We start from the raw sequence: 18,742 nt of genomic DNA on the forward strand, positions 1-18,742 counted from the left end.
GTGTCGAGGATATTCTTTGGTTAATTTGGATGATTCCGCTTTTATAATACGGAAAAAGTGAAGGCTCTTAGAAGCGGAATGCATAAAAATGAACTTCTAAACGGCTTAATACTGAAATGTTATGGCCTAACGACCAGTCATTGGCATCCTAAAGATATGTAGCAATTAGTATCACCAATAAGTATTGGTGATACTAATTACCAGAAATTGACATCACGAGGTTCAATTACCTCGCAATTGAACTTTATCAGACATTGTATTAATAAAGGGAACATTGTGTTTTTGTTTTCTTTTAAGCCATAAATCACCAAAATGAACTCAAACAATACGTCCATCTGCATGACTTTACAAGAGCCAGTAACTCAACTGCTTGAATAAACGTAATATTCTCATTTATTAAGATGCACCTGGAACACATGCCACACACACACACAGATGCTTGTGAATTTTATTAATCGATTCTTTTTGGTCACTTCAACATCATTTGACTGTCGCAACAGTGCAGCAAGGCAGTAAAAACTTTGAAGGGACAGACGACTGCAGACACAATGAATCACTGAGGTAAACAAAACACTCATGGCAACATAAAGCTTTAAGGGAACAGTCGAATAAATAAAGTTCCTTAAAATCTTTTGTAGAATAATTAGGAGGAAATTCAACACATGAAGAACTCAATTAAATCCCTTCTCAAGCATGTATTTCAGCAACTAAAACTATGCAGAAGTGCATATTCCAACAGGTACAGCAGGTTCTCGGTGATCCAACTGGATCGAGGACTCATTAAAAATGGAGTTAGTTGTCGCTGCAGTTCAAACAAAAAGAGGAAAATAATTATTTGTAGACGTTCACTGATCTGTTTAATCTGCTTTTTGTGTCATTAATTTCAAACAATTACTTTGAACTGATGATTCCTTCAGCTGGCCGCTACAACAGTGCAAAAAGAAAGGAGCAACAAGAGCCACTTTTAAAAACTCTGATTTATGCAAGATGGAGCTTAACACCGAGTGTAAAAAAACAAAACAAACAAAAAAAAATCCTTAAACAGACTAAACCCAGTATCAAGGCAAACAAACTTCCTACATGGGCTTTGACCCAATCCCTAACGGTTTACAGCAAGCAGCAGCTTCGACTTCAGTTACATCCGGTTTGTGCCAAACGTCACACACACACACGCGCAGCCGACATCTGGAGATATTTCGGCAGCCAGCAGCCAATGGAGAACGAAAAGAAAGAGAAATCAGAGACCACCTGCCAGTTAAAAACGACTCCGCCTGAGAGGGAGGAACGATGGCACCGCGTTTCAGCGCCGTGGCGAATACAAGCCATTGTAAAAGCCCGGCAGGCCCCAGAGAGCGGCGGAGGGCCCCCCTCTGTGAGTGCAGGAGGCTCTCAGGGCCCCCCACAGTCCGAAATCCATCTGCTCCTGCCCCCACCACGTTTCCTCTAAAACATAGTCACTGTGCTGTTAAAAATCAAAAACTCAGGACTGTGTGCTTTCCTCTAAATACGCCAGCTCTGATTCAGCGCCCACTAGTGGCAAAGGTTAACTCGTCAAACCTTCACGAGGCAGCTGCTGGGCGAGACCGCGGTAGAAAAATCAAGACCGACCTGAAACTAAATGTCTTCTCATCTGACTCTGTGGTTACACCTTGCATAAACTCAATTATGCACACCTCGCACGTTTCACTCCATCCTCTCCAGTGTACACCACACACACACACACACACACAGGCACAGAAAGGCAGTGTAAAGACAAACATTCAGAGCTGCTGGCTGCAGATTACCGGCTTTGTCGTTTAGGATCCACCATCACATTTAGGCCCAAGCTCCTTCACAGATGAACACAGACTCTGCAAAAATGTAGAAGGAACTAAAACAAAAAAAAAAACACTGCAGAGACATTGCAGGGGAGCATACAGAGGCCAACTACTTTAAAAATCAGAAATTATTCGTCGGGCAGCGACTCTTCAGCTGGACTGCTCATTATAACCAACCAAAGACTAAGCGCCAAAAGGTTGAAACTAAGGTTTTGAAAAGAAAGTTTCTGTTTTTGGCAGGGAGCAAGCAAGAGACCGTGAATGTTTCACTGATAAATCCTAATGCAGTTTTATGAACTGAAAACCACACAGTGAAAACTAACTCAGTTTTTAGAACTCCCCGAGTTCCTCAACATGTCGACCACGTCTCAGAACCGAGGGCGCCCTCCGAGAATCGCCCGCTCCCGGGATGAAAACTAGGATTCAGCACATCAGTTTGCAAAATCAAAGAATTGCAGAAAATCTGCAAAAACAAGATCAGCTAGGTGAACTTTAATGAAACGCCGCGACGAAAGCTCGCCGAGGAGGAAACGGAAACGCCGCAGCCTGTCGCCACGTCGGAGGTACGGATCCGTTTGGAGCTGGTCAACTCTTCCATTTAGAGTTACACTGACGAGTGTGTGGGTGTGTTTGCGTTGAAGTGGAAGCAAATGAGTGGATCAGAGGCCTGCTGTGAAGGAGAAGTTGGCAGCTAGTTTAAATCTGCTGCGGGAAGCTCTTCTGCCAGGACTGTCCATGGACAAAACGTTCTTCCCTTCAGGGAGTGAAGGATCAGATGGACCATCTGCTGCCGCCGGCGCCGCCGCCTCCACGGACTCCAGCGCTGAGATTCAGAAAAAAACCAAAAAAACAAAAACAAATGGAAAGTGTGCAGTGTTTATATGTTGAAGGAAATCAAACAGCTTTGAATTACCGAGCGAGATCCGACCTGTTGTTGGCTGTGGAGGTGGGGTTCTCTCAAAATCAATCAGGTCCATTTGCTGCAGGAGAACAGGGTCAGGATGGAGCTGAGGTGACGGCAGGCAGGACGGCACAGGACCACACAACAGGTCAACGGGCGAGGCTAGACGGAGCAACTCTGAATCGGCATCGCAACCTGGCAGCCGGGGGAAAAGAAAAAAGAAGAAGAAACAGATTCAAGAGTTAAAGTTTAAGTCAAACATATCAAGAGACACAAAAATAATAATAATAATAAAAAAAGGTTCACCCAGTACCTTTGTAGACCAGTTTATCCAAGATTTTCCTATATTCACTTTTCTCTCAATGAATATAGTTCTTGACATCAAATTCACAGCTGTTACAACCCAACAAATCCACATAAATCAAGTTCAGCACAGTAAAGTGACATCTGGAGTCATCTGAACATAAGGATGGCAAGAAACCAGCTAGAATCCATCAGGATTAAGAAAGCATTTCTTGCCGCCATGGATGGTAATAAAAAGCTTTGTCATTACTAAAGTATTGCGAAAACTTTAAAAAGTCTTACGGTTTACAAACGACCTGAAAGTAATGCTTACAATTGCATTTTCTAAACGTCTGAAGGTTCAAGTCAACATTGAAGTGGGAGGAATGTAATTTCACCACAAAAATAGCCAGCACTAGAACTGTTATTTGCAATAGTGTTTCAAAGAACTTCAGAAGTTTTACATGCAACCAGCATTTCATATAAACGTGCGCGACTTTGATCACCTGGACTTTGTGTTCCTGACGTTGTGCTGCTGACGGGGCTGTCCCTGGGACTCTCCATGCTTTCTCCCGGCTGCGGGCTGCTGGGCCCCGAGGAGCTTGGCTTTGCTAAAAGCAAACAAATACTCCACATTTAAAGTTTCTGTATCGTCTTTTCATCCGTCTGGGAGATCTCTGTCAACCTCGACAAACATCTAAATAAACCCCGTACTCCTGAACCGTACCTTACCTTTCATATCGTTCTTTAAAACGATAATCCTCTTATGACCGTGTCCTTTGATCCAGACCACCTGGAAACACAAGACGGCGTGTTTGATCATCAAAAAGTAGAAGAGACTTGAAAAGATTATGTAGATCTTTAAGGGACTGAATTATAATATTTGAAAAGAAATTGAGGGGATAGAAAAAAAAAAAGTCCATGTGGACCTGTGGAATAGCGCCGAGCAGGTCGTCAGTGCTTGTGTATCCATAAAAGCGAGGTTGTAGGCTGCAGCCTGTAAACTTGCTGTACGCCCCCTGGAACTCGGTCAGGAAGATCTGGTTGTAGTGGTAGGTGTGGAGCAGCGCCCGAACGTTACGAGCAAACTGGTAGAGTCTGGTAAGCCTCACCCACTCAACCCCATGGCCGCCGCTGCCGTCTTCAACATTTCCACCACTTTCTTCAAAGTACAGCTAAGCAAGAAGGAGGAGTTTAGCCGTCGACTGACATTTAGGCAGAAGCAGAAAATCTATCACGGTTCTTCAGAGAGAAATCTGATTCCAACCTCTACGAGGTAGGGCAGGCTCTTCAGCAGCTCGCTCAGAGACAGAAAGCCGTATTCACAGGGATTGAGCTGGGCTCCGTGAACACTCAGGTAATGGTGACTCAGCTCCTCCACCTTCATTCCTTTCGTCACGCGATCGCCGTCCTGGGACATGAGCAGGGCCAGCAGCTGAGTGGTCAGCAGCCGCAGAGACTTCCTGTTGATCAGCTGCACTTCCCGACCGTCGGCTCCGTCCACCACCTGAACGAGAGGAACGGAAAGCCGTCAACGCCGCAACGGTAAACGGGGAGATACTGGAGTTACAGTGACACTAGAACAAAACTAAAATAACCAACAGATACCATCTAGACTTCTGAAACTTGTAGCCAGGACGATATTTTTGCAAAGGTAATAAATAGCATATTTTAGCAGTAGGTACAGGTTTCCATCCTGTTTTGGGGCTTCTGGCTAGTTGATTAGTTCAACAGAAATCTGATGTAGCCTTGCAAGACCACAAAACCAAAGTGAAAAGGAAAAATATATATACATATATATATATATATATATATATTTTGTTCAAAAGGGGTTAAAATACACCAAAATACTCAGTTTTAATTTAAAAGTGATACAGCTTATTTATTTCTCTAGTCATCTTCTGAGGTATTATTAGTAGTGGCTTAATTTTGTACTGGTCTGAGAATCTGATTACTTTACTGTAATATATTAACTCAATATGAGAACCTTCTACTCCAAGTAAGAGAACCATCACTGATGACAAGATACCTCAAAAATCTTCACTCATTGTTATGCAGTAAATTATCTTCCTGATAACTTCTTTAGAAGAGACTGAACCCATTTATATTCCCATTCTTTATAATATATATATCAGAACAAATTTCTTTTTTTACCTTGACAACATGGCAGAGTTTGGCCAGCAGAGCGGGCAGCGTAGCCGCGTCGTAGTCCTGCAGACGAAGCCCATAACCGAAGGTCTTGCTGTACTCTACGAGCAGCTGGCTGACAGAAAGACCGCAGCTCTTCTGAGCCCGTAGAAGCTTGACCAGCTGGGCCGCCAGAGCCTTCATGCGCTCCACCTCGGTTAGAGTCAGCACCTTCTCCTCCCCACATTCCAAAACCTGACGAGAGATGGAAACGTTCCCAATAGGTCAGAAACCAACCGGGGCGCTCGGAGGAACAGAAGGCGCTACGGAGTCCGGAGCGGCGTGTCGTTGCCGTACCGTCAGAATGTCTGGGATTGCCTCGAAGAGCTCCATGAGCTTGGTGAATCCGTAGTAGCTGAGCTTGCACTGCCGGCCGAAGTGGTGGTGGTAGGTGGGGATGAACTTACTGAACGGCATCCGGCAGTGTGGCTGATGCCGGAGAAGGTCCACCACCTCCTTCGCAAACTGCTTGGTTCGCTCCATTTCCTCCACGGTCCGCTCTGGACGGGTTCCCAAAATAAAAGCAATTCGGTGGAAGGAGAATGGTCGTCAATTTCTTTTTTTTAAGCGAGTAATTCAGTCTCATTTATATAGCACCTGTCACAGACTTTAAAATCACAACGTGCTTCACAAAGACGCACTCATAAAAATCAAGAATATAAAAATGGACATAAAATGTAGCAGCCTAGTTAAAAGCCTGTCGGCATGACGATGGAGTCAGTGGAGTTTATGCAGCAGCGGTACATCTGACTACAAGTATTCAGCTCCTGACTCAATACTTTGTAGGACCACAGCTCAGTAAATACAGCTGCAAATCATTTGAATCTATGGGACTCGTAAACACCGACCCTCCCCTCAATCTTCTTCTACCAAAGTTACTGAATTACAATTGCACGAGGACTTTGACTAGGCCATTCCAACTAAATAATTTCACAGCGGCTCTGACTACAGAAGGCTCCTATCCACTTTTTTAATCCAGTCATTTATTTTATGATGCCCTTTGTTTAATAATGTTCCCCAACAGACCTCGGAGGGTACATCTGGTATATTACACACCATTTTCTAATTCGGTGACAACCTAAAAGGCAATCTGGAATCTATTTAACATGTGCATGCTACCCAGATTGGCATAAGATTAAAAAAAAAGAAAAAAAGGTACTTTTCTGTCTTAAAAAATATGTTTTTACGAAGTAATATTTTGGATGAAAGAATTATTAGCAGTCTATCACATTAAACTCCACTGAAACACAACGACAACCCTCATATAAAATATGATTTTCATATGATTTTTCAAAATCCGTCTGCATAGAATTGGATAATTCTCTGTAACAAACTCTGCCAAAATGAACTAAAAGCCTCTTAACGAAGCGAAGCGTTTTTATTCAGACTCAATCAGTTTCAGGCCGACCTCTCTTGGGAACAGAGATGACCGTGTCGGTGGTCTGGTTGGTGATGGTGATGGTAGTGTCTGGGATCTCAGCCAGCAGGTCCATCAGGTCACACACGCCGTAGTCTGTGACTCTCCAGTCTCTCGAGAAGCACCTGGAACAAAGAATACGAGACCTGAAACACCAGCGATTCAAACTCTTTTTAATGAATGAAGCTATTTAAAAAAAAAAAAAAAAAAAAGACTTCAAGCGCCATCGCTGCCATGCTTACTGACCAATGGTATGCCTGCATGAAGTCCTTGAATGCCACTTGTTTACTAGCTTGGAACTTGAGCAGCTTAAGAAGGTCTTGTGTGAAGCGCTTCACTTGTGCTCGGTGGGTGAGCGTCAGTAAACGTTTGGTACCCATTCCAATGATCTGTTGGTAAAAACATGAACAAAATCATCAAACACAAATAAATCTCATTAATGGGAACATTAATGGAAGGGGTTTTCTTTAGAGAACCTGTAGGACGTGTGGGACGGCTTCCAGAAGCTCCAGCAGCTTGGAGAAACCGTAGTCAGAGACCCGGCACTGCTTGGCAAAGTGATGGTGGTATGAAGGTATGAACTTGCTGATTGGCATGAGGCAAGATGGCTGACTCTTCAACAGGTCAATAATCTCTCTGCTAAACTGGATGAGCTGGGGATTGCCAACCGGACTCTTGCAACGCTGAAACCAGGGCTCTGCAAAAACCCCCCCAACAAAATATTAAAATTCAGATACATGTGAGAGATGTGAAGGGTAGAGACATAATTTGGATATTTGCGTCCATTCCTACCAGAGTTTTGTCCAGGTGGTTTGTTGTGGACCCACTTGATGACTTTGAACCCGTTCTGTGCCGTGACGACGGCAATGCTGGGGACGCAGGTAATGAGATGCTCCAGAGGAACACCGTCCTCTAGAGTCTCATTGCCAACTTGCAGAGGGGTATAAGCTGCTGCATAGCAGTCTGGAAAACTAAAATTAAACATCGCTCACTTCAAACGTGCCCAGACGCAAGTTTCGTCAACGTTACACAGAACTGTGCCGTTACCTTAGCAGTGGAAGAGTGCCGTCATGCATCTGTAACAGACTGTGGACTTCAGTGGACAAACTACTCAGCGATATCACGACAAAGGGGATTTTATAGGATTCAGGGTCAAAGTCTGCCTCGCTGTCAAAAATGTAAAACATAATTTAAAAAAAACATTAGTAAATGTTCATATTTTAATCTTAGGTAGTCATAAGTACAAAAGGACAATGGCCGGTTTTCATTCGTGTAGAATTCAGTTTTTAGGTTGGAGACTGATAAGAAGCAGAGTGTCAGGAAAAGACAAAAACAAACAAACAATAAACAAAAACAGTAATAAGCGGACTGATGACCAAACTGAAGTCTATTCAAGATGAACTAATATTCAAAATGGCCGACTTTTGACTATAGCATTTGCACTAAAATATTTACACTTCTAATTTCTTAATGGTTTGAAGGAATGGTAGGCCTTTGTCCATACGCAGCTGAAAAATGATGTAGCTGAAATATTTGCTGAGTGATATAATCATTTATTCAGTTTAATCCCTTGATAATATCAAGGGTTATTCTACTTAAACATATCTAAAGATTTTGTTTGGAGCATTTTACAGTACCTGCAGTATACAATTATTGTCCAGGAAGAGCACTGGGGATGATTTAAAATGACAACCTGCTCGTTTTTATATTTTCAACTGATTTAATTTAGAGTATGCAGGATTCTTGATTAATTTAAAAAAAGGAAATAAATCCCAAAAAAAGGTGCTTGAAAGCTACCAAATTAAAGCATGTCATTGTGTGCTACAAAATACCCTGGTCGCATAGCAAATACTGTAAATTGTCTAGGTACAATAAAAATCACCAAAATTATACGAGTCCTAAAAATCCCTCCTCATATTTTACAGTGAATTCTGTTGATAAAAAGTAGGAAATTTTAGTTGATTAAAACTGAAATGACCACATGTTGGTAAACTACTAAAACTACATAAAAAATAAAAAAATAAAAAAAATAAAAAACTCTGATCAAGATAAAAAAATAAAAAAAAATTACAGAGCTCAAAGGATGTGAATACTTTTGCAAGGCACTGTTTGAATATGCTTTTTTACCTAAAGTCCTGCTTAGCATAATGTTGTCTGCAGACAGGCTCGTGGTACTCGAGTTCCTCAAACACAACAGGACTCCCGCTTGCAGAGGACGAGCCCTCCTGTGACTGGGAAGATCCCAGCGGACTCTGACGGATCTGGATGCTGGGCAGGAGACACACCAGCCTGGAGCCGCCTTGTTCCCGCACCGAGAGCACGTCCGATAACTTGTACAGCTCACCAATGGACAGTTTATGCATGTATCTGAAAAGGAGGACGTGAGAAATGTGTTACTTTACAGCTTAGACATTTAGTAAATACTAAACGGAAAGCAATGGGTTGAAACGGTGTACTGACTTCTTCTCATAGATCTCAGCTAGCTTGAACAGGGGCAGGCAATTAGCAGGAGCATCCTGAAGAATGCAAATGACCTCAGTGCTGTAAAACGGCAGAAGGAAAATTACTTCAGGATCTTATTTATTTTGGCGATTTTTTTAACCTTTCCATACAAAAACCAAAAAAGAAAGAAAAACAAAACAAAAAAACCCACCACCATGCTGAATAGAAAAAATAATAAACGAAACTAATACAAAAATAAATATTTAAATTCCTGTCAATGGCAATAACAAAATGTAGACCAAAAATGTAAGCATAAGCTTTTTATACCTTCACTTTTGTTTATACATTAGAAATAATAAAAAACAAAAACAGAAGGATCTTTTCTGTGTATTTTTCTAAAACGTCGCCAAGGAACTTGAGGTGAGTCCGTTTTATTTGAAGTTTCTCTATAATCATAATCAAAACTTTGTATTTGTTTAGCAAAATAGATTTTTATTCGTTTTTTTTCATTTAAAGAGTGAAAGACACAGTTGTAATTTCTCTCAACAATTAATCCACATCTGAATCCCTCAATCGTTTTTTAAATTTGTCCTGACCTTTAGTAATTAAAATAAACTAAAACTTTTCTATGCGTTAATATCTTAAACAATGGTTTGTTTCTTTAATTTAAAACCGCCTCATTGAAGGAATTTATTATAGACTTTGTATGCTAGGGGTTAACTTGAAACAAAATGTTTGTCAATTTACTAATTCACCAAACTGTACCTGAGCAAGGAAAGAGATTTGTTGTTGCCACCGGTAATGAGAGACACCTGGATGCGTTTACTTCCAATCTTGTGGCGGTGCAGGCCGCTGACGGCACTGATGGCTTGCTGCAGGAGCGTCATCTGAACTGTGGCCTTCAGCTGGTAATCCGTGTGCGGGCTCAGATCCACAGCTTTCACCTAGACAAAACAACAAGGGAACACAGAAATGTTCCGACTCCCTGAGGGACACATCACATCTTTCCAAACACTAGGTGTAAGCCTTACCTGTCCATAACGGGAGAAGGTGTCATGCAGTATCTGCTGCAGATCTTTGCGGGACATCCTGTAGTCGAGGTTGGCGACCTGAAGCTCCGCCCCCTCTGAGAAAGGCTCGGACGGACCTTCAGAGAAAGAGCTGCGAGCGGTCGAGAGCAGAGGAGAGGAGCGGCTGGACAGGCAGGGGGATCCACTCCTTTTTATCGAAAGAGGAGATGTTTGTTAATCTAAAAAAATAACAGTTGTAGTTATAAAATAATGTTCACGCAGCGTTCGCACCGGGAGGACCAGGACCCATGAGACGGGACGAGGGGGCTGAAGCTCCTGTTCAGGTTCAGCTTGCTGAAGGCCGAAGGCGTGCTAATCTTGAACTCGTCCGAGCTCTGGTCCCTCTGCGCTGCTGGTGATCCGGTTCCACTTCGAGGACTGAAGCCCTCTCTTTAACACAGACAGAGGGGAGGGTGTGGTTAGGCTGGGACCAACACTATCAACTCAGCAAACCGTTTTGTGGTCAAAACTAGTTCAAATAATACGTTCGAACATCTACGCAATACAGACCACCGATCCATTTTTACTGGGAATTTATGAGTGGGGGAAAAAACAACAAAAAAACATTTTCACAGCACATGGTAGTACAAAATATTCAGTTTTGGTCAACCAGTATTCTTTGTATATAATTCCCATTGGATTGAAGAGCATCATAGAAGTGTTAGAAGTTCACCGTCTCCAGCCATGCACTGATTACCGCTGCACCTGTTTCCAATCAGGACATCACTTAAATATAACCTGGCCTGACAAATAAAGAACAGTCAATGATTCTCAAAAGCTAGACATCATGCGGAGATCCAAAGAAATTCAGTAAAGTAATTGAGATCTGACTGGTCTGGAAAGGGTTACAAAGCCAGAACTTGGTTGTTCTGAAACATTAAAGTGTGACAAACATGCAAAATAAATAAATAAATCTAAAAAAAAAAAAAAAAAAAATAGGAAATCAGGAAGGAAATCACACCCTGTATTCAAAGCCTTGGTCATCATTTCATAACAATCAGGTTTGTTCACTACTGTTCCTCTGAGGCTTTCATAGAGCAGCTGCATTTACACTGAGGTGAAATCAGACACAGATGCTTCATTAATTATAACTTCTGAAGGCAGCTAGATGATTTGATATTTAGGAACAGCAAAGTATAGGGGGCAACGTAAAAATGCACACAGCCCTCAAGAGTTTTTTTTCCAAAAAATGAAAAACAATTAATACTGAATTTCACAGTTCTGTAGAACCTAAATGAATTTATATAGGCACTTATTAAAAACAAAACAAAACAAAAAAAACAAAAAACAATTGTCCCCATGATGTGTGTGTATGTGTGTGTACCTCTTCTTGTGCGTCGATTCTCCCGATAGACCGGTCTTTCCCTGCTCCTCCAGGGGTCCCGTCTCTTTTCTCTGGGGTGATAAGGAAGCAGCACGGCCCCCGTCCAAGTGGGACAGGCCCACCTTGGACTTTGCATCCATGTTAATCTCCTAAATTAAAACAGTGGGAGATTGTTTTTCAGAAAGGCGTAATAAGGAGAGGCATATTAGTGACGCCTGCGAGGCTGCATGCAGAACAACTGAAGAAAAATCAGACCTGAACCAACTCATTAAGGGGAATCTAGCAATGTGCAGTTAAGATCAACACAGCAATTAAATCAAGAATAGATTTTAAATGAATTTTGGATGATAAATGCTGATGATGGCATAAATCATCAGCATGGAAATGACTGAGGTCATTTTCAATTTATCATGCGATTAATTGCTTATTGTGATATAGCTGAACATAAATTTTTGATTAAAATTTCCAAGTTCAACTCCATATTGTTTGAATTTTACATCTCTAGTTTTGACCTTAATGGGTTGGTTTTTATCAGACAGTCGAATGCAAAGAAAAAAAAAAAGCCTTCATTTTTTATTTATTTTTTTGTTTGTTGTAAAAACGGAAAGCATTAAGAAACAAAAAAAATCGGTTAAAACTGACCAAAGACAAACTGGCTAGTAGAAATATGGCTTCACAGACACAAAAGACAAGCACAAAAGCTATGAGGCAACTCATTGATTAATATGACTTGATAAATGAACATGCAGGGCAGCCAGGAGAGAAAATAAATAAAGAAATAAAAAACATGCACCAGCACAAATACTGCATGGCATTTGCTAGAAGCGGCAGACAAATGAAGGCGAGCAAGGTGTTAGTTAAAGCAGCAATCAGGAGAGCTTTGAGGGAGGACGAGCTACTGCGATTTGCACGGCAGCCCAGACAAGGACAAAGCGCAGTGGGAGGGAGGCGGGCGTGGAAGAGTCTGCTGACCTGATGAGGTTTGGCTGGAGCGCCGCCCGGAGGCCCACTGGACCCCCTCCTGGGGCTGTAGGGCCTCTCGGGCACTAGGGCAGAGGTGGGGAAGGGGCGGGTGGCTCGCCGGGGCCTCCTGGGTGATCTTGGCTTCTCCACGGGGAGAAAAGAGGAGGAGGAGGAGGAAATGGAGGGGAAAGGGGCGAGCACAGACACCTTGGTTTGGACGGAGCGGGGTCTGGCCTGAAGCGAAGCCTCAGGACTGACTTCGTCTCTGAGCCTTGGCGTGAAAGAGAGGCTGATTCTGTAGCCAAACACATCCTCGTTCTCCATACGTTTGCGGGCGCGGGCGGCCGCCTCGGGGCTGCCGAAGCGGAGGACCGCCGCACCCGGGGACAAACTCTGCACTTTGCCCCCGCAGTTGTCTGACAGGCGGCGTAGCCTGAGCCTCACGGCGTTCTGCAGGGTCTTGTCACAGATGACGGGGAGGTTGTGCACATAGAGGAGGCTGAAACTGGGCTGAGAGAGGGGAGGAAGAGACATTGTGCCCGTCTGGTTTGCATGAAACTTAAGATACAAAACTGAAGCTTTGTTTGTTTTAAAAGAAATTAGGGTAGCCATAAAGACATTTACTAGAGCTGAGTGAAAGTTTTTCATTGATTTCAAAACTGGGAAAAAATAAAATAAAAATTTACATTTTAAACACAAAAGGCTCTAAAACGTGCACTATCAAATTAGAGGTTGTCATTTTTTTTAGGAACTTAATATCTTACACATTTAACACAAATTAAAAGTATTTAAACACACCTGAAGCTTTTTCCACATGTTTGCACCACAAAATTGAACGCATTGCATTGTGATTTTGCACAACATCTCAACCTCACACAGACAGAATGAAGCTCATCCATGAACATTAGGGCAGTTTAAGACATTTGGAATTAGAGGTGTGGATTCTTCTGACAGACACTGTAAAAATAAGTTCAGTTTTAAGGGCCAAAAACAGTGAATATATGGACTTGCTTAACCTGAGGGGTGGTAATCATGACAGGACAGTGATTTGATAAGCAAGAATGTCAATTTCTTATACATGAGGGTAAAGAAACAGGATTGTATCCTATATTTTAATCCTGTAGGCTATTAATCCTGCCTTTCTCAAAAAAGGTGCTGATGTAGAGTCAATATGCATATTGACCAACAATTATATTTTTCCTTTGTTTAATCTGGACAATACCAACTTACCTAGTCAGATACAGCTTTAAAAAGGTGTTTCAGGCTTTAGTGGAGGATTCCGAGTCTTACCTGTGATTTGACCGGCATACGCTGTGGCAGATCCGCTGTGATTTCCTGAAAGGGAACATGACGGTGGGCATGCTGCAGCAGAGTCGAAGACGTGTGGCTGCCGTGGATCAGAATCACCTGGAAGCCGTGGCGGTGACGCAGGTCACTCAGCTCGCTGGCAAAATTCACGTCCGCTGGCGGCAAAGAGAGGAAATGAAACGTTTTTGATCAAAAGCCCTCCCTCAAAGACGACCTGATTCAGTGGATTCAGGTGATCGTGGGTTAACAAGGCAACTCACAGGACACCAGAATGACAGTTGCAGGTGCAGCATGGGTGTCGGCAAATCGCCTCAGGCTCTGGCGAAGTTTGTCGTCGGCGGCGTTCTTTGCCGTGGCGTTGATATGAGCGACGGTGACCTGACGAAAAGCAAAACGTACAATATATGAAAATATTAGCTCTTTGCAGACAAATGTTTCACCCAGCATGAGTTCAGGTAAATACAGACACAAGTAAAGCTAATCTCCCAGACACTTTTTGTTCCATGAGAGCATCAGTAATTATCACTTATTGAAAAATATGGTTAAATGCAGTTTGACGTAAGCGGCATCCTGAAGAAACCCATTTCAGATGAAATTGTTTCTCAAGAACATTTGCATTTGAGACGCTAAAAATGCTGTGCCTGGCAGTCACCATCCTGCAAAAAATATTCTTTACCTTTTTTATTATCATTTTATAGTTATCACAATAGTACCACAAAATATTAAATTCTAGCCCAGATCGCCCCACCAAGTCACTTATTTACTAAATAGAGTCCATCTGTGTGAAATGAATCTCAGTATGAATACAACTGCTTACGGAAAGCCTGAAAGGGTTGTTAAAAAACAAACAGCATCAGAGAAATCAAGTTGACAACTATTAGTCCTGAATGCCATAAATCTAGCTTTTAAATAAATAAGAAAACTCTGGTTATTGTTCATCAGGAACAGGGTAGCTACTCAGACTAGATGCAAAACGAATGAAGCTAAAAATCCAGGTCAGTGCAGGAGGAAAACCTGTTCTTGGCACTTTGTGTCCAAGAGGTAACTCCCAACAACGTTGCTTTAAGTTTGTAGTTATAATTGAGGCATAAAGTTCAGCGGTATGAATCCTCGAGGAAACCAGAATATGCCAACAACTGTAATCCTTGCAGATACCTGGCAGTTGTTGAGCTCTTGGATGACCGCTTTACTCTCCTTGCTGATATCACAGACACAGATGAACTCGGCTTCGCGATGTCCCTGGAAGAACCGGCTGCGAATCCGCTGCACCACGGCTTCGGCAGAGCGGCCACTGGGCACGCTGCAGTTTTCAATGTCCCAGAAGACACCGACGGGAGGGATGTTCTCAGGACCACTGTTCTCTGAACCTAAAAGAACAAAATAGAAGCTGCTATTTGAAGACTTCAACAGCGCAGCTTAGAAATTCAATATGTCGACTACATATTCTGAAAGCAAGTCTCAAAAAAAAAGAAAAACTCATAATTACATATCATATTGTCACGTTTGTATACCGTATTTATAGCCAATCATGCCATGGTTGAGGGGCGGCATGAGCATCAGGCCATCAGAGGACGTCCCACAGCCGTTACAAATGGGAACAGGGATGGAAGAGGTCAGAGGTGCAGGAACGTCAGGCCACACTTTTGGCTCTGCAGTCAGAGCAGTCTTTGGCTGCAAATCAGGGAAAAACTAACAACCATGAGGAAACTAAACTATGAATAAACAAACAAACAAAAAAAAAAAAAACAGAGGTCTCAAATCATTTCACTCATCGGAGTTCAGATTTTCTCATCTTCGTGGTAGGACTGGGTGATTGATAAAATCAATCAATCAAATTTTTGGCATTTGAAGATTTTGGAAAAAATTTGGATTGTTTTCACCAAAACACTTCTTAGGAAACCTGCACCTTTTTGTCTTTCAGAAGTATCCATACCTCTTCGTTTCAGAGAAAATATCACATGGAGGGAGGACGTCAAGTCAGATCCTGACAACTCCATCGAAGTTATTATACTGTTAATACTATGACTACATTCTCACAATAAACAATTAGGAAGAATTTTGTAGCCTGCCCTAAGACTCCATTGTACAACTCACTAAAAGTATTTCTAAAGCCACTTTTTGAAAAGATTTGCTGTCATTTGTAATTTCTGCTTTTATATATATATATATATATATATATATATATATATATATGTTGTATTTATATATATATATATATATATATAAAAACAACTGATTTTTTTATATTGAAATCAGATTTGAGATTTTATTTTTAAGCCATGTCACCCAGCCCTACTACGTGGCATCAAATTCCAAGAAAACCAAAACTTTAAATAGTGAAGTGAACCAACCTTTAACAAGCACTCCTGGCAGAAGTGTCCCCCATTGCGACAAACAGCGTGTTTTACATTCTGCAGCATAGGATTAGAGCAGAAGTGTGCTGAGGTGGCTGAAGTGGTAATGGTCGTGCTGCCCGAGAGATCACCGAGTGATGTTCTTAGGGATCTGGTTGATGTGCTGCAGTCCACACCACACGTGTAAAAGCCAGAGGAAACCAGGCAGGGGCCTTGCACAGGAGCAGGTGGAGAGGAGGACAGAGGTGAAGCAGAGGGAAACGTGCTGGGCTGACTGTGTGGGAGAGGCAAAGCTGAACATGGCGGAAGACGTCCTGAGCAGCAGGGGAAGTAAGGGTGAAAGGAAGGAGGCTGAGAAGTAGCCATGGAAGAGGGCAACTGAGGTTTGCAATCCAGAGTGAACAAAGGATCAGACGCCTCACTTCCCCCTCCATGGCTCAGGTTGTTACAGCGATAAGTAGACGGGGCTACAGAGCGTTGCTCCAATCTACTGCTGATTGGTGCTGCCTGAGGATTACTGCCACCAACAAAACCTGTGCCACCCAACAAGCCATAGCCTTCTGTGCTGCAGTAGTCACAGTGGGTGCAAATGCTTACTTTGGGGCTAGCCCCTTCTTCTTGCGGTTTTGATGGCGGATGTCGTTGGTGAGAATCTGGCGTTAGCTGCAGGGAGGCTAACAAGCAGGCAGGAGGCAAAGGGAGAGGCACCAAAGGAAAGGGCTGGGATAGTTGGGATGTGGAAGCGCAATGAGGAAGAGGAGGAGGCGGTGGCAGCGGAACATCCTTCAGATCCAGCACAGCCTTTCGGTTGTCCATGTAAATGTTCTGAAATATTAAAACCAAAACACAGAGATTTTATTGAATTTTTAATTCAATAAGAAAAGAGAACTGGCTAAATTAATAAAATAAGAACTTTTATTTGCATAATTTTCACGCGTTTGGATTACGTGTCACCTGAACAGAATAAGCTGTCGTCAGGGGCAGATAATCCTACATAAAAGACACATTTTGTTAACAATAATGCACCTGCTGAAAGAAAATAGAGGTACTAATATTTTGATTGATTCTAAACGTGACCTAGTTTAGGAAATATAGGACCAGTTTACAGTTTGCACCAACTGCAGTTTTTTGGTTGGCTACAGATTGCTAAAAGAGCCTGACCTGCTGATTCTTATTTTTTTATTTTTTTTTATTTTTTAAACCAGCTGGGCCATCAGTGCCTCCCTGTTCACAACCTTTGTCTAAGAGGGTAAAAGAAAAGCGGCAATTGTGTGCTTTCTAAACATTTTGGGATTTTTCTAAAATCTTAACACCCAAGACCAAACTTTCTACATATCTACATTAATATTTTCAGATTGTTTTCAACATTTTTCAGGGGGTGGAGGGTTATGCAAACTGATATGTTGTGAATTGGAGCTGACTGAATGAGTAGATTACAATGGATTTCTGATCTCTACCAGAAATATCTGGTTGCGTCTGTTTATTGCGGCTATAAACAGACGCAATAAAGATGGTTTGCGTCTGTTTATAGCCTCTATCCCTTCATTTCCTGCTCATCAAACTGTGTGATCATAATCAAATCCGTATTAACAAAAGCAAGTAGTCATCAACCTTCACAAGACACACAGCAGATCTCATGACCTGTACAACTTCCATAAAACTTTACAAAAGTTCCCCATAGACAGCTATTTCACTCCTACACCCCCAGACTTTTTTTTTCTTCCATATTTGTCTCACTATAATACGTTTGCGTGTAAAGATGAATATACTTACATCTTTCTGTTTTTGATGAAGGGAAGTCGTCTCATCTAAGGAGAAGCAGTTTTTATGTTTCCATTGGTGGCTGGAGACATCAGGGGGAAATGGCCATGGGACGGTTCTACAGCCGCTTGTGGAGCTCTCCTTCCTTACGCCATCCATCAGACAAACACCAAGGGCCTTTCACCATGCTTCCGTCCCTCTTCTCTCTCATGCTTCCCTATGGCGAGTAAATGAAACTGAAGTTCCCAATAGTAATTCTGCTACAAAACCAGGACACTGCAGTTCAAAGTGACTCGTTTACGACGACAGCATATGTGGTTAAAGTGCGTCTGATGAAACAAGATTCCTTATCGACAGCTTGAGGATCTGTGGTGAGAGGAGGCCGGGATATTGCTGTCGATAATGGTAGTTTAATCACATCTAAGTTGTTTTTAACAGAAGGGAGCCATCAAAACAACCAGACCTGAGATCAGGTTAGCTCCAAGCTAGCAAACTTTGTGGTCGGCTAGGTCGACGGTTTTTGTCGTTTCTATGCGTCTAGACAAAGTAATAAAGATGGTTAACGTTGAAGAAACTATAAGTCCTTAAACTTAGTTAGCCGCATGTAGTTGTTCTTGCTAACCGCAGAGCGACAATCACACAGTAACGTAAACATTCATAAATAGAGCTGTCATTCAACTACATTTAAAACGAAGTTATCATTTTTGAATTGTCAAAGATTTGTTTGCAGATTTACCTGCGAAGGTTTAGCCTCTCACATCCTCCGTAAACAACCCTTCACCTGTGTTTGACTCCCCGCGAAACCTGCACCTTTTTGTAACCGAGGGCTGCCAAAAACCAGATACAACTGTCGTAAATAATGTTTTTGCTGTGGAATGGCAACTGTACTGTGGAATTGGCGGCAGTACAAAAAAAA

General features: G+C 42.3%; 1 protein-coding gene across 6 annotated transcripts; it reads right to left on the reverse strand.

Annotated features, from left to right (window-relative positions):
- Positions 1 to 434: 434 nt before the first annotated feature.
- Positions 435 to 18,672, reverse strand: LOC122829246 (meiosis regulator and mRNA stability factor 1). Of its 6 annotated transcripts, XM_044113659.1 has the most exons (28): positions 18,563 to 18,671; positions 17,839 to 18,043; positions 16,663 to 16,890; positions 16,063 to 16,122; positions 15,223 to 15,382; positions 14,867 to 15,078; positions 13,972 to 14,089; positions 13,694 to 13,866; positions 12,413 to 12,913; positions 11,441 to 11,589; positions 10,348 to 10,506; positions 10,078 to 10,264; positions 9,812 to 9,990; positions 9,065 to 9,145; positions 8,732 to 8,971; positions 7,652 to 7,771; positions 7,397 to 7,575; positions 7,081 to 7,301; positions 6,851 to 6,993; positions 6,596 to 6,729; positions 5,485 to 5,687; positions 5,155 to 5,382; positions 4,268 to 4,507; positions 3,930 to 4,175; positions 3,733 to 3,793; positions 3,507 to 3,611; positions 2,746 to 2,913; positions 435 to 2,640 (listed from the first exon to the last, which is right to left on the reverse strand). In XM_044113659.1, the coding sequence occupies exons 2-28, from the start codon at positions 17,983 to 17,985 to the stop codon at positions 2,477 to 2,479; spliced, it is 4,806 nt and encodes a 1,601-aa protein (XP_043969594.1). In that variant the 5' UTR covers positions 17,986 to 18,043; positions 18,563 to 18,671; the 3' UTR covers positions 435 to 2,476. The 6 variants fall into 6 exon arrangements, with proteins under 6 accessions (XP_043969594.1, XP_043969592.1, XP_043969596.1 ...); XM_044113657.1 differs by having other exon boundaries at positions 16,063 to 16,890; positions 18,563 to 18,672; XM_044113661.1 differs by lacking the exon at positions 16,063 to 16,122.
- Positions 18,673 to 18,742: the final 70 nt, after the last annotated feature.

The sequence above is a fragment of the Gambusia affinis genome, linkage group LG04 (genome assembly GCF_019740435.1).
Source record: "Gambusia affinis linkage group LG04, SWU_Gaff_1.0, whole genome shotgun sequence".
Classification (NCBI taxonomy): Eukaryota; Metazoa; Chordata; class Actinopteri; order Cyprinodontiformes; family Poeciliidae; genus Gambusia; species Gambusia affinis.